The 22079-nt window shown below is 37.0% G+C and overlaps 2 protein-coding genes across 2 annotated transcripts in view; one reads left to right on the plus strand and one right to left on the minus strand.

The window, feature by feature from the left end:
- On the minus strand, window positions 1-14373 carry LYSMD3 (LysM domain containing 3). Its single transcript, XM_003123779.6, has 3 exons — window positions 14224-14373; window positions 9002-9267; window positions 1-4066 (listed from the first exon to the last, which is right to left on the minus strand). The coding sequence occupies exons 2-3, from the start codon at window positions 9254-9256 to the stop codon at window positions 3401-3403; spliced, it is 921 nt and encodes a 306-aa protein (XP_003123827.1). The 5' UTR covers window positions 9257-9267; window positions 14224-14373; the 3' UTR covers window positions 1-3400.
- Window positions 10872-22079, plus strand: part of LOC146405639 (uncharacterized) — a 21407-nt gene continuing 10199 nt past the window's right edge. The window contains exons 1-2 of the mRNA XM_085011720.1: window positions 10872-10938; window positions 13734-14539. Coding sequence (XP_084867846.1) covers window positions 10872-10938; window positions 13734-14539 — 873 coding nt within the window. The remainder of the gene's footprint in view (window positions 10939-13733; window positions 14540-22079) is intronic.

Below are 22079 nucleotides of genomic sequence, written 5' to 3' on the forward strand. Positions count from 1 at the left end.
TTTTAGATTGAATAATAAAATAGAAACTTTATTACAATTTGAAGATCTTTTAAAATATGAAAAATAAGGGGAAAAGTTTTAAAAACCAGTTTTACAGACGTACATGCCAACATAATGTTCTACAATTCCATGTTGCATTTGTATAAAACACATTATACAAAAATTTATATAATTTGCATACATAAAAAGAATTAAATAAAGCATTCAGATTTCTATGATCTAATGGTGCAATATGCACATACTTGGAAGAAAAATACTGATTTCCTGAGCAACACTGTTGTAATTCAAAATAAGAATGATTCCCATCATAATGTACCATTTAAATACAGACCTGTAATACAGACTTGTAAATACCTCCACCTTTACCCTGTAACACGCTAAATGGATTTTTGCTTCACGGTATTTCTTAAACTCTTAACTATATCCTTCATATTTCCAAGTAGGTAACTTTAGAAGTAGACATCTTTAAAAAGAACTAATAATTAAATAGTGGTTCATTTAAAGAACGTTTCGGGCCACTCAACAAGTAGAGTCCAGAAAAAGATAAGCTTTAAAAAAAAAAAGTCCTCTGCAGAAGTTGACTTAGCACTACAGTCTTCTCTTTTTTTTCTTTTTAGAGCTGCACCTGCTGCATATGGAAGTTCTCAGGCTAGGAATTTAAATCATTTCCACAGACTTTACATCGGGTTCCTAACCTGATGGGCCACAATAGAAACTCCGAGTCTTCGAATTCTTAATATGGCCAGCAGACTTTATAAATTGATTTTAATTTATCTCGACATAAATCTCGTCAATTTTCTAGGAGTAGGATGGCAAAAATTATTTAATTTAAATAGCACCCGTTAGTTTGAAACCACCTTAACCATTTTACCCAGACTTGAAGAAAAAAGAATCTGTCCTTTTTAAAAAGCAGATTTGTCTTCACTTGCAACTTTTTAAGTGAATTAAATACAAAGATTCACAACTTGTTACTTTTATATCAGCATATGTGTGTATCTTTTAATGTAAAGCCTCAAAGTAAATTCAATTGAGGTTTCAACACAAAAGCTACAGTATCAAATAACTTTTTTGTTTTATTAAGTTTTACAAAGTAATCTGCATTTGCTACAAATTTTGATACATTACTTAGTACTTTTTAAAAGCTAAAATTATTCTATACCATTACATGCTTTGGAAATTTTTTTTCTTTTATAAATGACACTTAAGAATTAGAATTCTATATTATAACATATAGAATTCTATATGTAGAATGTATATTGAATTACATATAATTCAAATTATATTTGATTAAGATAAAAATGTATAATTCAAATGTATGGACAAAGAAAATGCCTGATTGTATCATAAGGATATGTTATTCCTTCAAGGAATAGGACACTCTGCAAGACAGAAATGTTTTTTAATCAACAAGTATATAGTACACATCATTATTTGAAAAGTTACTTATTTTGGAAATCAGACCTCTTTATCAATTTCAAAGTACCACTAGCAAAAAGGAATGGCTGACTCTATTTCATCAGTCTGATGTAAACAAAGTTTTTCTAAGGACACCTATAGCCATTCAACACTAAAACAATCCATATTTTCATCCCCAAAACTTGATTTTCAGCAGGCTAAACAAAATGTAAACTGACCAAGTTAACACTGAGCATAAATTAGGAAGATCATACTTCTCTCAAGATGCCCAAGGCATGTTAAAACAATTTTTAAGTCTTAAACTAAAAGAGTTACTCAAATCCATTTGCTACAACTTCCATATTAATACTTTTTGGTTAACTGAGGCCCTCTAATATATTCAAGGGCTTTAATGCTTGACTTATTTGTTCTATGATAATTTTTTCCTGAAAGTAAATTAAGCCTCATTAAGCAAATAATTTTTTCACCCCACTTTGTATTAAGATTGAAGTCTGAAATATAGAACGACTGGTCAAAAAGCTGAAACATTAATAATTAGAAAATAATGCCCAGAAAATGAGGTGGTATTACATACCTTAAGGTATATACTTTATTATAGACAAAACAAGCAATCCAGACTCGACCAAATCTTGCTTATACTGAATCAGTTTGATGACATTTTAAAAACACATACTTTTTAAAAAATCAAATGACGGAATCAGTATGCAAAAGCTTATTTAGCCAGATTCTGATTCACAGTAGATCTTAAAAAGAGGCACCATTAAGCCCTTTCAACCAATCCATACACCTTTTGCTTCTGTTCCCCAATTTGATGCTCTTAGTTAAGGGGAAAAAAAGGCCTAAGTTGAACATTTTCTCTGTGAAAGGGATCAATAAATAAAACAATTTGTCTGTTACTGCTAAGGCAAAAGGTTTCTTTTCCCTTGCTTTTTTGCAACAGACCTCAGAGGCAGACAGTGAAAATCTGTTTTGATCCCATTAACTTGTGTTTGATAGTGAAGGTGGAGACAAATTTATATACCTTATGTTATGACTCCTACTGGACCATCTGAAATAATGCTTAGTTTTAATTCTAAAATTTATATTAGCTTACACAGAATAATAATATAAGGCATTAAATGTAATTAAGGCATGTTACTACATGTAACATTAACACAGCAACAACTTACCACAGTATATAACGAGATACTTCCTAAATAATGATAATCTGTACAACACTTTTCATCAAAAACAACAAAAGTGCTTTAAATATCAGAGGCAAATATAATCACCTTAAAAACAGAAGCAGAGGCAGCATTCTTTAAGAGACAAAGACTACTCTTAAGTCCTGATATAATCCAGTGTTTCAGTGACCAAACGGCAACTTCCCAACACTATCATTATTTTGGGGGCTTAACAATAATATCTCAGCCTCTTTTACAGAATTATACATTTCTTTTCTTTCCCATTTCTGTTCTACTATGTTTTCATTCCATATATACTAGAAGTGTTTTTTAAAAGTTTCAAAATGGCATATTAAGTAACTATCATAAATAATTTTAGAATCAAACAACTCTTTTGTAACTATTTTGATGCTTCACAATAAACAAATTTTCTTCAGTTGCAGAATCTGATGCTATCATTATTCTGCTTAATGAATTTAATATTAATAACCTCAAACCAAAAATAATTACTTAAAAATTTAACCAGCCCTGAAGAAAAATGATGCATTTTCCAAGAATTTCCTAGACACAAAAATTCATCTCTGCTTTAAGTATCAACACAACAGATACACAGACTTACTACTTTCAGTATCAACAAGTAGCAACAGTAGGGTTTTATGTTCAATCCAATTTAAACAGCTCCAAAAAAACAGAAAAAAGGTGAAAAACAAAGCATCTTCAATCTCCCTAACTTCTGCCTTTGAAGTGGTTATTGAATATAACTGATTGACCACAGTCCAGATGCACATGTGATTGCTAACACTGTAATTGTGAGCTAACTGCTATGTTTTGTGTTGAGCAGCAGGTAACTGAGCATCTTGACTATACAGCTTAGGGTCATCTTGTGGACCAAAGGGTATTCCTTTCGTTGGAGCAATTCCATTTTCCATTTCTCTCTGCTGCGATGGGGGTGTGACTCCTGAATGCAAATGTGAAGAATCCACTGTGGAATGGTGACTAACATCCACCTTGGCTAAAATTTCATAATATAGTAAATAAAATACTGGCGTTATTATACCTACTATCAACATTATCGCTACAGCTGTCCACCACCCTATTCCCCAGTCTGCTCCATAGTAAGGATCCTTACGTTGAATGTTTTTGTTATCAGGTTCAAAACGTACTTGTTGCGTTGTTAAGGCAGACACCACCTCATTAAGGTTCTCTCGTTTGGTGTCTGTGCATTTTACTATTTGTTCTATATCTCGATCTACTTCTTTTAAAAAGCTACCAGCTGACTCACTGGAAGAAAGAGAATCATTAGCAGACTGAAGTTCCTGTTGTTCTGGAAGGTAATGAACAGATGAAGGACGTGAAGCCTGTCTCCCTTTTGGAGGATAAAGTGTTTCAGTCAATGAACTAAACTTTTTTACTGGAATTTTAATAGACCTAAGGGCAAAAAAGTCTTGATCACTGATGAGATTGTTAACTCTCTTGATATCTGCTACCTGTTAAAAAAACAAAAAACAACAACAAAAAAAACATTGAACTAAATTTTAAAATAGAGGTAGTAATATTCATTCATCCCACTTACTTCTGGAGGGAAAAATTAAAATTGAACTTAATTATTATTAGAAGTATTAAGTTACCACACCCAGAGAGATTTTATTTGTGAATAATAGTTCTATACCACTCTTGATTTACCAGTCTTAAGAAATCACCAATTACATTCCACTCTCACACATACATCATTAATACTAATGCTGGCTATTTAAGTAGTTACTAGGACTTTTTGATATTTGTCTTTGTCATGCACAAATACGATTCTGCTGCTTGTAAACAATTTGTGAAAGAAAGGATTACAGATACTTACGTTCTTTCTTCCAATTTGGCAATTAGAGTACATGCAAATATCAATTTACCCAACTAAAACTACCATATTTTATCAAAAGCAAGATGCCATCAACTCTAAGATGCACCATTATTTTTTTGTATCAAGATTAAAAAAAAAAAAAAACCCACCAAATACTGAAGATGCCATCATTCTAATTTCAAAAATGTTAAAACTGTTTAAAAAATATATCTTAAGAGTTTGCTTATGGTGCAGTAGGTTAAGGCTCTGGCATTGTCACTGCAGTGGCTTGGGTGGCTACTGTGGCATAGGTTTGATCCCTGCCTCAGAAACTTTCACATGGTAGGAGTGAAGCAAAAAAAAAGAAAAAAGAAAAAAAAATTGAATAGAATGGAAAAAATATGGTAATTGGTCTCCACTTGTCTTCTGAAGCCATTTAGTCCCAGACTTCTCAGGGTAAATGTATTATTTAACTATCCCCAAGATGAGTCCTATTTATAAGCTTTCCTTGTATATATTTATACAGTCCTCAACCTGTCTGTATTGTAAAGGTGCAGGAGAGTGTTTCTCAGGTTACCAGTTACTATGCCAGACTTTCCAACTACTTTATTAGTCCCATTCATCACTTCCACCACTGCTGTAACCTAAGCCCTGATCATTTATCATCTGATTGATGTCAGAGAGGTAATGTGAGTCTAGGCTAAAACTTAGATTTCTGGTTTGGTCAAGTCAGTGGATAATGCTGTCATTCTCTGAGCTATGAAGACTAGAGAAGGGATAAAAGAGAATGAATACAGATTTCATACATGTTGACTTCGAGGTGCTTGAAATATAAAAGTGGAAGATGTCTAAAATGCAGTTACAGATGTCTGAAATTAGAAAAATGATCTTGGCTAGAGATATAAACCTGTGGATTACCAGCAAAATAGGTAACTGAAGTCAAAAGAGTAGATAGATTCAGTAGAAAAAGACAGAAAAAAGTCACATAGGAAAGACCCGAGGAATGCAAACATTTGAGGGATATGCTGAGTAAGAGAAATCCACAAAGAGGATTAAGAAAGAGGGCCAGGAAAGCACTATATGATGTTGGTTAAAAGCATGGACTATCTAGGTTTGAAGCATGGTCCTGACACTACCAGCTGTATATTTGGGGAGAGTAGTTTAACCTCTCTGCAATTCAGTTTCACATATGTAAGATGACAGTAATACTACCTACCACATAAGGTTGCTGTAAAGATTAATGTATTAAAATGTCCAAAGAACATTTACAATAGTGATACACAGCATCTTATGCAAATGCTGGTGGTTTAAAATTTTAATAGTAGGAAAATCAGAAACCTGCAGAATCAAGGTTGTCAAACAAGAGAGTTTTTAAGAGGTAGCCGTGGCCTGGATTAACTGCATATTATTGATCAAGTCTGATGAAAAATCAGAGCTCTTATTAGAAAAATCAATTCCTTTGAAGTATACATGTGGGGAGCTAAAGGGAGAGGGGCCTGAAGAGTAACAAGGAGATGAGAGTGTAATGATGAAGGGTGCTTTGTCATTTTATTACCTTGAGACTCTTCTTCTCAAGGCAAATGAAGATTCATCAACAAATCCCAAAACCTGACTCTAGTCTTTGGGTTTTTGTTTGGTAATATATATTTTGACTAATAACTAGTTTCTGAACCAGGGTTCAAGGTTTAGTATCTACCTAGGTTACCTCTCTAAATATCCCTATAATATTTTCTCTGTAATTCTAACTTCCTCGGTTACATTTAGGATTCCAACCTTGGACTTTTTATTCCTCTTACCACTGTTTTATAACAGGCATGTTTTCAATAACTCCCAAGATTGAATATTTATAAGTGGAATATAACACTAATTACCATATTTTTAAATGAAAATTCCACCTTTTGTGAATCTTTTTTTTGGGGGGGGGGGGCCTAGTTTAGCCCCTGTCAAAAGAGAGCACTGCTTAACTCTCTAACTCTGTTTTATCAATTTTCCCACTACTGTGGCCACTGCCATCTTTCTGCAAATATTAAGCTAAATGCCTTTTATCATTCTTCATTTTAATTAAGGAAACAGCAGATACACCCTGATTTCCCCCCAATACATTTTCTATCGTCTTCTTCTCTATCCTTATTATAAATGTCAGCCTAAGCCCTGATCATCTTCATTGGATCATCTTTCAATAACCTCTTTCTTGGATTCCCCTTAATTCACCAGCAACTTCCCCATTTTGCAGCACTCTTTGTTTTTTTTTTTGTTTTTTTTTGGCCACACCTGTGGCATGCAGAAATTCCCAGGCCATGGATGGAACCTGAGCCACAGCAGTGACAACAAGCCATAGCAGTGATAAAACCCAATCCTTAACCAAGCAGTGTTCTTGTTAAAACTTTACAATGATGTCTTCATACTATGGATCAAACTTTAGCTATCTCAAAGTACTTTATCCTGGTCTGTGTCATTCATTTCTGAAACACTAAACTTTCTCTGTTGTCCACCTTATTTATTTCCTCCTTGAAATCTTCTCCACATCACTGATATATACCTGAAATACTTTCTCCTTTTCACTTCATTGGAAATATGACCTACTTTTTCCTTTTTGCTAAGAAAACTTTCTAGGAGTTCCCTGGTGGCCTAGCACTTAAAGATTTAGTGTCGCTGCTGTGCCTCAAATTTGATCCCTGGCCCAGGAACTTCTGCATGACGCAGGTGCAGCCAGGAGGAAGGGAGGAAGGGAAAGAAGGATGGAAGGAAGGAAGGGGGGGGGGAGGGAGGGAAGGAGGGAGGAAGGAAGGAAGGAAACTTTCTAAGTTCATTAAAAGAAAACTAATGTCCTTCTCTAAAAAAGCTACCTGACCACACTCTTGTTGGATCTCCACCTTGATATTTTTAGCCTTGCCCCTAATTTTAAGATCTTGATTACTTCTCATTACCAAACTTCTGTAATTATTTCTCAGTGGTCTTATTTCTCTACAAACACACATTCACAATTTTATTTCCATTAAAGAATGGAATCAGATACTTTCTGATTGAACAATACATGGTGTTGACTTAGAGGACAAGTTACAACCTCCTCAACCCAAACCCAGTTTTTCTTACCTCATCAAGAGATTTATTTCAAAAAATACTATTTTGTTTAAATTTTGAATTAAAATTTTTAATATTTATTTAGATCATTTAATCAATAGTGAATAATTGCAATAATTATTCAGATAAAAATACATATAACCTCATGGTCACAGGCAACTTTTTTAAAATTAAATTTAATTTATATATATTTACAAATATATATGTGTATTTCTACTGCAGAGAACTATGTAACAGATAATCAATAAAAGGTTTTCAAGTATAAAAATATTTTACACTGTGAAAGATTTCAGGGGTAGAATGAAAGTATTAATTAAGGAGAAAAAGGAATGATATAAAATTTCATACTACTAAAAAAGCTCATTTATATGTATTTTAAATGAATTATTTCAGGTAGCAAATCCTGGTAGTATTTAGGATTCCATGCATATATTTAAAGAGTATTTTAATTGTCTTCTCTTTAAATGTCAAAATTGACAACATTCTGGAACTTAAACACTAACTCTCAAATACTTCCTATCTTAAAATAATTAGAAAGGATAAATCAAGGTGGATAAATTCTTTCTATTTTAAGATAGGAAGTATTTAAGAAGTTCACTTTAAAATGTGCAAGGAGGTACACCAAACATACATTTCAAAATTCTTTTGGGAGAAGGAGAATAAAAAGTTTGAAAACCAATGTTATAAACAGTTTCCATATCAGTATGTTTACATGAAAACAGATTTCATGCTATGGATACAAGATGTACACAAAACAGATATAAAATGGGTTCAAACAGAATTTAATACCTAGTTAAAAAAAATATATACTCTTCACCTATAAATCCCCACTTTTGCAAATCTATTCCACATGAATAAAGGTACCATCATTTAAAAACACAGTTGTGATGACATTCACTGCACAGTGCAAAACATGGAGAAAATCCTGACTATCCATAAGTAAGAGAATAACTTAATTATGGTACATCCACACTATGGTGTATTATATAGCTACATAAGCTAATGAGTTAGATCTATAAGGCTATGAGGGATGTCTATGATATACTATGAAATGAAAAAGTCGAAGGCAAGTTGCAGAGTGAAAGGTATAGTATAAACCAATTTAAAAAATACAAAAATCACCACACATATATTTCCCACCCCTCCCCCCAAAAAAAGTATGGAAAGAAATACACTAAAGGGCGTTATCTCAGGAAATAGGGTCAGGAAAAAACTTTTCCTTATATATTTCTATATTCTCTTGTAACTTGAACGAATAAGTAAAAAAATATATTTAAGTGTTTTGCAATCTAAAAATAGAATCATGATTTAGAAATAAACAGGAATTCAAGTATTCATATAAAAATTTTAAAAGTTAACATCCACAAACATGATACAGATTTCTATGGAAAGATGAGAAAAGAGGTAGGGGGGAGGAAAATACAAGCTAAAAGGGCACAGAATTTCAATTTGTGTTATGAACAAATAATTCATTAGGGGCTATATTATGCAAAATCAAATTAAAACTTACCGTACAACAGTACTGAAGTGCTATTGCATTTAAAGTGTCTCCTTCCTGTATATCTTTTGTTAACACTATTATGTCATCAAGTCTATCTCTTGATGTACTTCTTCGGATTTTTTCTTTTCCTCTGGATCGAAGCTCATACACTTCAGCATCCTCCTCCAATATATCACTGTCTGTACAATTTCCAAATGCATGTACTTGACCACTTGAATGAACTCCTGGAAGAGGATAACTACGATTCTGATGCCTCCCTGCCATAATGTCAAAATCTGGGGGGGAAAGAAGGCAGAGAAAACCTTGGAATGCAGCTGATTCATTTGACTGATTTACATGAATCATATTCAGGACACTTTATCTTTTGCTTTGTTTTGTTTTTAATGGTTTTAGTTATTTAAAATTTTAGGTTCAAGTTTTATAGTTACTGATGTACAATGAACATATTTGGCAATGTAGAAACTAAGATGGGAGGGAGAGCTAATCCATTCATATAGACCATATATAACAAAACATGGAGATGACTACTTTTTTTTTGGGGGGGGTCTTTTTAGTGCCACACCCAGGGTATACAGAAGTTCCCAGGCTAGGGATTGAATCAGAGCTGTAGCTGCCAGCTTATGCCACAGCCACAGCAGCTTGGACTCTGAGCTCCATCTGCAACCCATACCACAGCATGCAGTAATACCGGATCCTTAACCCACTGAATGGGGCCAGGGATCAAACCCACATCCTCATGGATATTAGTCAGGTTACCACTGAGCCACAACGGGAACTCCTGGTTACATTTTAACAAGGGCGGATTGCTATATTTTTCCCTACAAAAAATTAAATTTCCCTATTCTGAGTATGTTAAAAAAACTAGAGAAATAATTTTGTATTATGTCTTAAAAAGTGTGATCACATATACAATTTATAGATCTGATGGAAGCAAAGTATGTTTTTTATGTACACATAACACATTTATGAAACTCAAACTTTCCTGTGTTGTTCTGCATTTTAAATTCCATGGGATTAAACTATTTTTTGTTTTTGTATGGGGGGGGTGCTGTTGTTGTTGTTTTGTTTTATGGCTGCATCTGAGGCATATGGAAGTTCCTGGACCAGGGAGGTATTGTGACCTACGCAGCAGCTGCGGCAACATCAGATCCTTTAACTCCCTGTGCCAGGTGGGGATCAAACCTCTGCAGTGACCAGAGCCATTGCAGTCAGATTAAGTCACTGTGCCACAACGGGAACTCCTGAACTATCTTTTGAACCACATACCTCCTTCCCTGGATCATGCTGACGTCAGTATTTACAATCAGTACAGTATGTGCCTTCTATACAGGTCATGACTTTGCTCTCAACCAAGGACTTTTCATTCCTGGCAGCTTTTCACCAAAGCTTGAATTTACCAAAGTACTACTGAAACTCAGTTTACGGTCCATAAAGATTAACAGATTAGAAGTCACCATGTTCATTCCTACTTCAGGAAAGGCATTTAAAGACTGACTTGAGATGAGAGCTCACCTAAGTATACTATCAACTCACGTTCATCAAACTAATCTATTCTTGTTGAATAATAAGTGGGCGGAGTTCCAGTCATGGCTCAGCAGAAACGAATCTGACTAGTACCCATGAGGAAGCAGGTTCAATACCTGGCCTCGCTCAGTGGGTTAAGGATCAGGCCTTGCCGTGACCTGTGATGCAGGTCACAGACGCAGCTCGGATCTGAATGTTGCTGTGACTGTGGTGTAGGCCAGAGGCTAGAGCTCCAATTCGACTCCTAGCTTGGAAACTTCTATATGCCACCAGTGCAGGCCTAAAAAAGACAAAATAATAACAATAATCATAATAATAGAAGAAATTCTACTATGGGAAGAGCTATATGTTCCAAATGGACGGCTCTGACATGGGGTATGCCAAGATGCATGTCAATGCCACCTGCTTCATCAACCACTTCTGTGAGTCCAACTTATTCTCTGGGAGTCATCTACCTAGAGGGCCATAAGCAGCTTATCATCTTCACTGTACCCTGCACTATTGCATCCTGCATGATGAGGAGCTCACCTATGACTTACAAGTTATCACTGACGATGCCAGCTTAAAGACACCCTGCAACTGTGGTGCCAAGTACTGCTGAAGCTGTGGCTATATGCCATAGCTCCTCCTGCCAACTTGGTCCTAGCCTGGGGACTCCCTCTTCCTTCCCAGAGCATCTCATCCAACCCTCATGTTAAGAGTGAAATGCGGGCATACAGGTGGCAAGGGCGCTGCCTCCACCCCTCCAGCCTACCTACCAATCACCTGCTTCTAGCCCTGAGAGTCCAGGAAATGGATATTGTGCAAGAGTTTCTAAATCCCTTCTTTTCTATGTACTTTTTTATTTAAGGGGATGGGATCCCAGGGAGGAACCAGACCTCCCCTCCCCTATGAAGTCTGTCAACGACTTAAAAAAAAAAAAAAAAACATAAAAAATTAATTCCACATTCACAGTTTTAGCTTCATGTTAACTGCTCACACAAGAAAGGAGAGACTGTTTTCAATTATTGTGAAAGATGGAAAGAAAACAGGTAGTAAGAGGAATTTGGGGAGATAAAATACTTAGTGCTTAATAATGTGGCTCAAATATGAAGAGAAGAAATTAGCTACAGATCATACCAAGATTTCTTGTTTGCATCCCTGAGTAAATGGTGGTGCCATTCTAAGACTTGGAACACTGGAAGAACTTGGGGGTCAGCAGGAAGTCAATGACTGAAACTACAAATTCCTCTATGACAACCAAAAGGAATGTCAAGTAGTCAAGTGAGCTATATAGTCAAATTCAGAAAGGTCTGGTTTAGAGATAAAATTTCCTGACTCATTTGTACATAGGAGGAAACTGAAGCTGTATACATAAGCTTACTGAGAAAGAGAGCACAGAATAAAAAAAGAGGGTCCAAGACAGATCCTTTAAGAACTGCTACATTTAGTAACTAGATGAAGGAAAATCAGCCTGCAAAGATAGAAAAGGAGTGTTCAAAGGAGGAGGAAACCATGAAAATGTTGTGCCATGGAAGCCAAGACAAAATGACATCTCCAAGGACTTAGTTCTGATATCAATACCATGGATAAGCACCAAGTGAAAAGGAAAAAAAAATTAGAAAAGACCAACTCCGAAAGTGTGAATTTGTAATATACATGACAACGGATTACATACTCTCTATGTAGGAACATACCTGTAAAATTTGGGCAACTATTTCATATAATCGATCCAACTCCTGAAAGAAATTTCTTTCTTTTTTTGTCTTTTTAGGGCTGCACCTGCAGCACATGGAGGTTCCCAGGCTAGGGCCCACGCCACAGCAGCACCAGATCCAAGCCGCATCTGCAACCTACACCACAGTTCACGGCAATGACAAATCCTTAACCCACGGAGCAAGGCCAGGGATTGAACCTGCAACCTCATGGTTCCTAGTAGGATTCATTAACCACTGAGCCAGACAGGAACTCCCTGAAAACCAATTTCTGGCCCTGCTCTATGGCAACACTGTAACACTTTAAAAATTCAATAGTTTCTATTCAGAGAACATAAATATCTAATAGCTATATACTAAGTAGGTCATTTCACCTGCTGCCCCAAGAGCTACATTATTTATTACCATGAACTGGGATTCCTAACTGGACAGCAACCAAACTAAAGACAGCTACCCATATTTTACATGTCAAAAACAGTTTTAAAGTCACACCTATTCCCTCAAGGAATTCTAACAAGTGACAGCTCTAACAAGTTTAAAGACTAAACTTTTAACACTTTTAAATTAATATTTTAAAATTTTTATTATGTTTAATTCTAATTAACATTTAATAAACTAAGGATGCTTTGTTTTTATTTTGTTCTCAAAAAAAGCTGAAAGTATTTCACCTTCACCTAAAATGGATTAACAGTTTTATTTCCACTTACTTAACAGTCTTTTCTATCCTGTCTTTAATCAAGGGAGGCTATGAATCCTGTGGATTCCTAGGCAAAATTTTATACATATGTATATATTTCTGGGGATAAAATTTATTGTTTCCACATTCTCAGAAAGTTTAAAAAGAGCCATTAATATACAGCAATATACACATTAACTACACTGACTCAGTTATGCTTGCCCTTTAGACTTTTTCTCTGATAATTTGTTCCTGGAACAGCTGAAATGCAGCTCACTGAGCAATGCCCCAAAATCGCTTTAGATGTTTATATCAATGTCTCTCCAATAAATACTGCTAAATAATATTTAAAGACTAGGATGTCATCTGTCTCACGATCTCTTCATTCCCCTTGGACTGAAAGGCAGCAGAATACATAAACTAGGTATTCTGTTTCTAAGTAATCAAGAATTGGTTGTGTCCTTAATTCAAGTGAAAAGCCAGACTCCAGCCCAGGCATATAATAATTATCTGAGCCAACTATACAAAGTTTAGAAAATACACACTAGTCATGTGGTTCAATTTTCTTCGCCTGTCATAATTCTCTTCAGGTAGGGCAAAAAGCACAAACGGCCCCTTCAGAAAACTGAGACAAGCCCGCAGGCTAAGGAGATGACAAGAGGTGCTAAAAAGTTATTAAAATGGACACCGTGTTAAAGCACTCATCACCTCACTCTAACCGAAAATGATTTTCTAAACGCCTTCATACTATATAACACAACTGCTGCTGGGTATTTCGCTTTGACATTCTCTAAGCAGGAAGCAATAAAAAGGCCACAGGGCACAAGCTAGTTCAGCACCGGGACAGTATCACAGAGACAGTGTCGGCTAGGGCCAATTCAATTTTCAAAAACTTCCCTCCTCCTCCATTCCACACATCTAGTTGTTTCTTCCCCTTTATCCTCTGCAAGGATTAAATCTCTATGTTACAACATCTCACTTGGACGATGTGAACGAGATGCCTTCAACGAATATTCATCGCAAACACGAAGTTGTGGGAGAAATGCAGCGTGTTTATGTGGAAAATGCAATGCTCCGGGATTCAGGCAGGTAGGAATCCTTCCTCTGAGCCTTAGTTTCCCCAACAGTGTGACAAGGGGGTTCGGTGGGGCTGGTCTCAAACGTCTCCCCTGCCTCGGAGGACGCCCGGGTCCAAGCGGGCCCGGTCCAAGTCCAACTAGCCACCCCCGCCACATCTGCGGCCGAGACGACCGCGCCGCCTCTACTGACCATGCAGCTGGGGCCCAACGCCTCCGGCCGGAACCGTGGAACCCACCACCTTTCCCGGCCATCTTTACCTGTCCCGTTAGGACGGGGGACTCAACGAAGAGACCGCTACCAGGTCCGCCACCACTGCCCTCCCGGCACAGTTCATGGCCGAGGTTCTGTTTTCGGCTGCCCGGGTCCACCGTTGCCGCTGCCGCCGCCAACGTCTCCGCCTTTCGTTCCGTGCGCCGCCGCCACGTCCGCAAACCTGCCGTGCGTCATCGCGTCAAGTGGGCGGAGGTGGGAAGGGACTGGGAGAAGGGGGAGAGCGGGTGCGCAAGGGCGAGCCCAGAACCAAGTCTCCGCAACCACAGGCCTGCACGAGCGCGCAGGCGCCGGAATCCGTGGGTGAGTCCCAGCTCCAGCCCCGCCCCTGACTACTCCCCTCCGCCCCGCCCCTCCACTCCCAGTAGCTCCCCGGCCAAGTCCGCGGGCTAACCCTGCGACCCCGGCGGACCTGCAGGCTTCGCCTTTGCCTTTTGTTCTCACTGGTCTGGCAAAGAAGAAAACGTCGAAGGGGGGAGGTGCTAAGGACTTATCGAACATTTCACCTTGCTCTGCTTCTGGAAATTTCTGTGGGGTGGGGAAGGACGCCCGAAAGCATAGTATTGACATTCTCTGTTTTAGATTGGTTCTGTGCTCCTTACGCTTCATGCTGAATCCCCTAGACTCCTTCAGAAGAGACAATATAGACAAAAAAACCTTTGGGAAGGGAGGACGGTTGTTTCAGCCTTTTGTGTTTTTAGGTGAGGAAAGTGAGCCATCTAGAGTTAGGCCCAGGGAAGTAGTTGCCCTTGAGCCCTGATTCTCGGGCTTCTTATTCTCAATGAGGCTAGGCTGTCCATAAATTGTAACTTCTTTTTGTTTTGAAAATGAACTGAAAGTCTCCCGATTCACTGTTGGGGTCAATGACATATTTGTTAAATGACCAACGAATGACTTCGGATGTGGTTTTTCTCAGAAATTTTCTAAATGAGTATGATAATGTGTTTGAATTTATGTAAATGAGTGTAAAGGATTTTAATGATGTGCCCGATGTTTCCCAGTGTTGACCAGTAGAATTTGCACTTTGATAACCATGTAGTCTTATGACAATATACATTTTAGACCCAAACAGGCAGGGTGCAGAGCACTTCTTTTCCAGGCTGTCTGAAAATTTATGCATTGTGAAGTCTTTGAAGCTTTGTTTTGAATTATTTTCAAAGAGTATGTTTTCTGTTTTCTGGGAAGTGCCTCAGTAAAAATTAGGAATTCTGCATTGCAATGTTTTTCTTGTTTGAGAGGCTAGGCACTGCGCTCCCCAATGCTACAAAAAGAACTGCAGGAGAAGACTTTGAAAAAAAATGTTTTTTAAGTTTGTTGGAGCTGTTCTGTGTGCTGTTGCCCTTGTGACACCCCTGTCTGTAACCATTTATCACTGAGACATTTTCTCATCAGTAGACAAAGGATATATTCCCTACTTGATGTGTAGGGCTTCGGTTGCTCAGCCTTCATGAATGTTAATGTGAATACAACCTTCTTTCTGCATATGGGTTACTTTTCTTATTTTAATGTCAATAGGCAATGGAATCCATGTGAAAGCCCAAGTAGTAGAATTTCAAGCTTTTCTACATGACTGCTACCTGTTCCTTTGTATAAATACTTTCTCAGTGATGTGTGCATGCTCTTGAATCCTTACTTACATTTAACAAAGTGCTGTTATTGAACTTTTTTACAAAAAGAAAATAATAGAATTGTATTTTATTATTAGAATACACAAAAGAAGCAGTTAGCCATGAATTTTGGCCAAGTTCCAAAAAGCTGGCCAGTAGGACTGCGTACTTTGTGTTTGCAAAAAGGATGTCCCCAGTACCGAACGGGGCCACAAGGATTTTCAGGGGTTTTTTAGTGTCACATTTGACACAGTTTTCGTTAAAAAGCTGTAGATAAAACATTTTGCAGTTTCTAGGAATGTGTCATTAAACGTTTAGTTTTTGTGGTTTTCCCCAGAATAAAAATTATATTTCCATAGAGTGTAAATTGATGCAACCGTTTAGGAGTATTACTTGGAAATATCAAAGTTAAAAATGCAATTGACTGAACTGTTACATTGTTAAGTAATTACCTTGGATTAATTTACAGATGTATAAGCTTTACCTATTATATTCAGGAATGTTTACTACAGTAATAGGCAAAAATCTGAAAATATTCTAAATGTTCATCAGTAACAGATTGGATACTTCTGGGTCATTTAAATAATGTAAGATTATGCTTTTGTTCAAAACAAATTTTCTGTATTTTCTGATTTACTCATTCATTTACATAATATCTTTTTTCTGGAGAAAAAATGTATGTGAGACCTTTGTTCTAGGTGTTAGGAGTACAGTGCTTAAAAAGACAGAGCTTCCCTACTAATGGAGCTTCTGTGACTTGGCACACAGAAAGATCACCAAAATGTATTTTAAAAAGTAAATTGCCACATAGTAGGAATGATGTTATTCCTTTGGAATAAAACTTTAAATGCACATACCTCATCCCCCCCCACACACATTCATATATATACACACAGGAAAATGCATTTAATTTTTGTAGAAAATCACTACTAGGAGTTCCTATCATGACACAGCAGAAGCGACTAGGCAGCAGTTCCAACTAGGAACTATGAGGTTTCAGGTTTGGTCCCTGGCCTTGATCAGTGGATTAAGAATGCAGCGATGCTGTGAGCTGTGGTGTAGATCTCAGACACGTCGTGGATCCTGCATTGCTGTGGCTATGGTATAGGCCAGCAGCTGTAGCTCAGATTAGACCCCTAGCCTGGGAACCTCCATATGCTGGGGGGTGCAGCCCTAAAAAGACAAAAAGCCAAAAAAAGAAAAGAAAAGAAAAGAAAATCACTAATAGAAATTTTAGCAGTGGTTGAAAGGATTAGATGTGGCAGGAAACCTTGCCTTTTTTCTTAGCCCTCTTTATATAGATTGAATGTTTATTACCTTGTGCTTTTATTACTATTTTAAAAAGATTAAGACTGAACACATTGTTGAATAACTAAACTTGTTTTATCCAGTTAACCAATGCATAGTCAACCATGCTTCCCTTAATCATTCCTGAGTGTGTTTGTACTTAGCGTTTGAGTGGTGAGTGCCTAGAAAAGAACCAGGCTAAATCCCTTGGAAATAAAAAATGAAAGAGTAATGGAACATTGATTTCTTTTTATATTTCTTCTTTATTTCCCTCAGCCAGATTTCTTTCATCCCTGCTTTTTTACTCTCTGTTCCTTCTTGTATCATTTTATCAGCCTTTCCTTCACATTCTGCTTTCTAGAAGCAAAACTGGAAAAGACTGTTGTACACTAAGGAAATACTGAAACTCAAATGAATTTAAAACTCAATTATGGGATGAAATCTAAAAAAACCTCCCCTTATCTCTGATCTTCAAACGATCTATATATAGTAAAACTATTTTGTCTCATCGTTAGAAGTCTTGGGGAAAAAAACCAGACTGAATGATTTAGATATGTTCTGCTAGAGATAAACCAGATGAGCTTCCTAGCTGCTGTTCATCCTGTGATTTTAAAAAATAGTGATTAGCATAATCACAGCTCTGCCGTAGTGGGGATAAAGGAAGAATCAAGCATGCTTCAGGAATCCAAAGTTGCTTGTAAATCAGGGATATTTAACTGTGACTCAAAGGGCTTCCAATGTCTGTATCTAGCCTCACTAATTTTTTTTTACCTTTTATTTATTTTTTCTACTGTTCAGCGTGGTGACCCAGTTATACATACATATATATTCTTTTTTCTCACATTATTATGCTCCATCGTAAGTGACTAGACATAGTTTCCAGTGCCATAGCCTCACTAATTTTAAAATTCTTTAGCTAGGTAGTTGTTCCATATAGAACTAGTTATGTGTTTATAATTAAGTAAAGTATAACTTGAAATTCCATGTTTCCCATGATCTTTACAATTACTGTGGCCACATAAGTAAAGCCGGGCAGGTGAACGCCCTAGACCTTCTAACCTTCTTGCTATTGTGCCTACCCTTCCAAAGACCTATGATGGTCAGACAGAATTAATCAATCTACTTCACCAAAGGAAAACACGATAGACGACCCAGTCAGTGGAATTGGAGAGCAAGTCAAAATAAAGTCCAGAGAGGGAACATCCAGTTAGATTTCTTACATATTCAATAATGTGCTCATGGAGTCAGGAAAATCAGACAGACAGGAGGGAAGCATAAAGAAAAAAATGAAGGGATACATGGAAAGATCTCCAAAATGGAGACACAAAAGTGTTTTCTTATTCTTGTCTAGGTCTTTCCAGGTAGTTAGGGACGATGTCCACAACAATCCTCAGGTTAACCAATAGTATTCAAAAAAACAAGACAGAAATTCAAAGCAAAGTTTCCATGCCCAGATTAAGAAAGCATAGAACAGCAATATGTACATAAGATAGTACTTACCTGACAAAATATAGACAGAAATTAGATCTATTCATTTGACAAATATTAATTAAGCTCCTGCTGTGTTTCAGGCTCTGTTTTCAGCACTGGGGATAAGCAGTAAACAATCAGGCTCAAATCCTTGTCCTCATGGAGCTTGTATTCTTGTGGTGGAAGAGAGATAAAATAAATAAGCAAAACATAAGTATGTTAAATGATTGTAATTTAATGGAGGAAAATGAAGCAGTGAAGGAGATTGAAGTGTTTTGGGTGAGGGGAGTTTGTATTTGCAATCAGGTGGGTAAGAAAAGTCCTGATGGAAAAGTTGATGGATAGACACAGGCCTGAAAACAGTATTTGTGAGCCATGTTGGCTCTTGGGAGGAGAGTTTGCCAGGCAGAAGTAACAGCCAAATGCCAGGTCTAGAGGAATCGTGCCTAGAGTATTGAAGGGATGGCAAGAAGGCTGGCATGGCTGGAGTTGACTGCCCCAAGTAGGAGAGCAGTAAGACTCAAGGTTAGAGTCAAATCAGATAGCCTTTGTAGGTCATTAACAGGATGTGGGCTTTTACGCAGCACGATGGGAAACCCTGGGAGGGTTTTGAGCAAAGGAGGATGTTATCTACCATTTAAAATCATTCAGGAGTGCTCAAGTAGAAGCATGTAGATCAGTTAGGAGGCGATTGCAGTAACTCAGGCAGAAAAGAGATTGGCTTGAATCAGACAACATAAAATATCAGATTAATTTGTATTACAAATACTTGGTTTAAAAATATCTTTTCAGAGTTCCCATTGTGGTTCAGAGGAAATGAATCTGACTGGTGTCCATGAGGATGCAGGTTCAATCCCTGGCCTTGCTCAGTGGGTTAAGGATCTGGCATTGCTGTGAGCTGTGGTATAGGCCAGCAGCTACAGCTTCAATTTGATCCCTAGTCTAGGAACCTCAATATGCTGTGGGCGTGGCCCTAAAAAGACAAAAAATAAAAATATCTTTTCACCACATGACCCAGCAATTCCAATCCTGGGAATCTATCCAGAGAACACCATAATTCAAAGAGACAGGCACCCCAATGCTCTTTGCAGCACTATTTATGTAGGCTAGATATAAAAGCAACCAAAATGTCCCTTGACAGAGGAATGGATAAAGAAGATGTGGTACATATATACAATGGAATATTATTCAGCTATAAAAAAGAATGAAATAATGCCATTTGTATCAACATGAATGGACATAGAGATTATCCTACTAAGTCAGACAGAGAAAGGAAAATACCACATGATATCAGTTATATGTGGAATCTAGTAAAAATGAAACAAAACAACTTATTTATAGAACAAAAACAAACTCACAGATTTCAAAACCAATCTTATGGTTACCAAAACCCCTGAGAGGGAAGAATTGGGAGGGTGGAAATGACATATACCTACTACAATATAAAATAGGTGATTAATGAGAACATATTGTAGAGCACAGGAAACTCTACTCAATAGTTTGTAGTAACCTATATGGGAAAAAAGATGGCTATGTTGATGGACTGATGGACTGATTCATTTTGCTGTACACCTGAAACTAATACAACATTGTAAGTCAACCATATTCCGATAAAATTAAAAAATATATTTTTCAAAGCACCCAAATTTGTGAGGTTGCTCCCTTTTGGTTTTAAAGATATTTTTCACCAGTTCCTTCTTACGTACCTTCATTAATGAGACTCTTTCCCTTGTTCTAAATAAGCCAGATTTTCCACTGTAGCAATTATTGGAGCTAAGTAAATTTCCCTTCTCCCCCCTCACCATGTTTTCTTTAATTTACAGATAATGTTGAACTCATTTACCCCCCTTTTTTTTCAAGCTTTAATCCTATCTGGCTTCTAAATCCCTTCAGAATTATTTGAAGCAAAGAATGCCTGCTGACTTCAAAGAACATTTCACACTTGGATTTACTCGGTGGAGCATATAGCAAGAGCAGTGGAACCTTCCTTTCCACAGAACAGTATGTTTGGCAATGGTATATGTTGATCTGTGAGCAGTCTGTTAAGAAGAAACAGGCTGAAATTCTTTTTTTTTTTTTAATCTGTTATTATGAAAAGGACTTATTTTCCTTTGGAGTATTCGCCATCTAATCTCTTGCTCTATAGGAGAATCAATTTACATTAATAGAAACTTGATTAATTTCCCTTTCATTACCTTATCCTAAAGGTTACATTATAAATTTGATTACCTACAGCATAACATGATATAAATGAATACTTAGTTTGTAAAGATTTCTAAATCTTATTGCTTCAGTTGTTTCATTGAAAGATAAATGTTTTACTGCACCAGTCCTCAAAAGAAAATTCCTTGTGTGTTACTCTTGGCTTTGTGAAAGGTAATTTATATAGGCCTTATAGTTAATGCTGATGCAAAAGAAGGCAACAGCTTGAAAAAGAATGCTTTGTATAAAATATGGTTATTCATAAGACAAAAGGCATTAAAACACGTGCACCTGCATGTTCATTGCAGCACTATTCACAATAGCCAAGACATGGAAACAACCCAAATGTCCATCGACAGAGGATTGGATTCGGAAGATGTGGTATATATACACAATGGAATACTACTCAGCCATAAAAAAGAATGACATAATGCCATTTGCAGCAACATGGATGGAGCTAGAGAATCTCATACTGGGTGAAATGAGCCAGAAAGACAAAGACAAATACCATATGATATCACTTATAACTGGAATCTAATATCCAGCACAAATGAACATCTCCTCAGAAAAGAAAATCATGGACTTGGAGAAGAGACTTGTGGCTGCCTGATGGGAGGGGGAGGGAGTGGGAGGGATCGGGAGCTTGGGCTTATCAGACACAACTTAGAATAGATTTACAAGGAGATCCTGCTGAATAGCATTGAGAACTTTGTCTAGATACTCATATTGCAACAGAAAAAAAGGCTGGGGGAAAAATGTAATGTATACATGTAAGGATAACCTGACCCCCTTGCTGTACAGTGGGAAAAAAAAAAAAAGGCATTAAAACTATTAAATAATCTAGCCCGGTAAAATAGATATGCTAGCTCTTCTACTTCATTTGGTTTTAGCAACTGGATGGGAGAGAGTTTGCAGGTAAATGTGATGTGAATACACAAAAGGGTTTGTAAACCTTTTTTCTTCCTCCCATGCCTTACCTTCCATGAGCCATATTCACCTTTCTCTAAATATCTGTTCTTGACCCACTAAAATTCTAGTTTTATGACAGCTGGAAGTAGGGACTTCTATTGCTGATTGGCTGTGTGTAATGAGAGCACCCAAATACATTGCTAAGGTGCTGGAAAGCTTCAGTAAGGGTGTTATGATAAGAATGATAATATCTACTTCTTTCAATATTTGTGAAGTTAAGGCAGTCTAGGCAAAATTGACATTTCAATAGCTATACCAACTTTTGTCAAAGTTTAGTCTGCCACACTTGTTATGTAAGTGTGGTCTTG

The sequence above is a fragment of the Sus scrofa genome, chromosome 2, assembly GCF_054392235.1.
Source record: "Sus scrofa isolate SSC_HxYL_T2T_F1_AM1 chromosome 2, Sscrofa_HxYL_maternal_Yorkshire_Landrace_v2.0, whole genome shotgun sequence".
In the NCBI taxonomy this organism is placed as follows: Eukaryota; Metazoa; Chordata; class Mammalia; order Artiodactyla; family Suidae; genus Sus; species Sus scrofa.

Coding starts and splice junctions, on each gene's coding strand:
- LYSMD3 (XM_003123779.6), bottom strand. CDS start 9,256: ATGGCAGGGAGGCATCAGAATCGTAGTTATCCTCTTCCAGGAGTTCAT. Junction 4,067..9,001: donor CACTTCAGTACTGTTGTACG/GTAAGTTTTAAT, acceptor TTTTTTTAACAG/GTAGCAGATATCAAGAGAGT.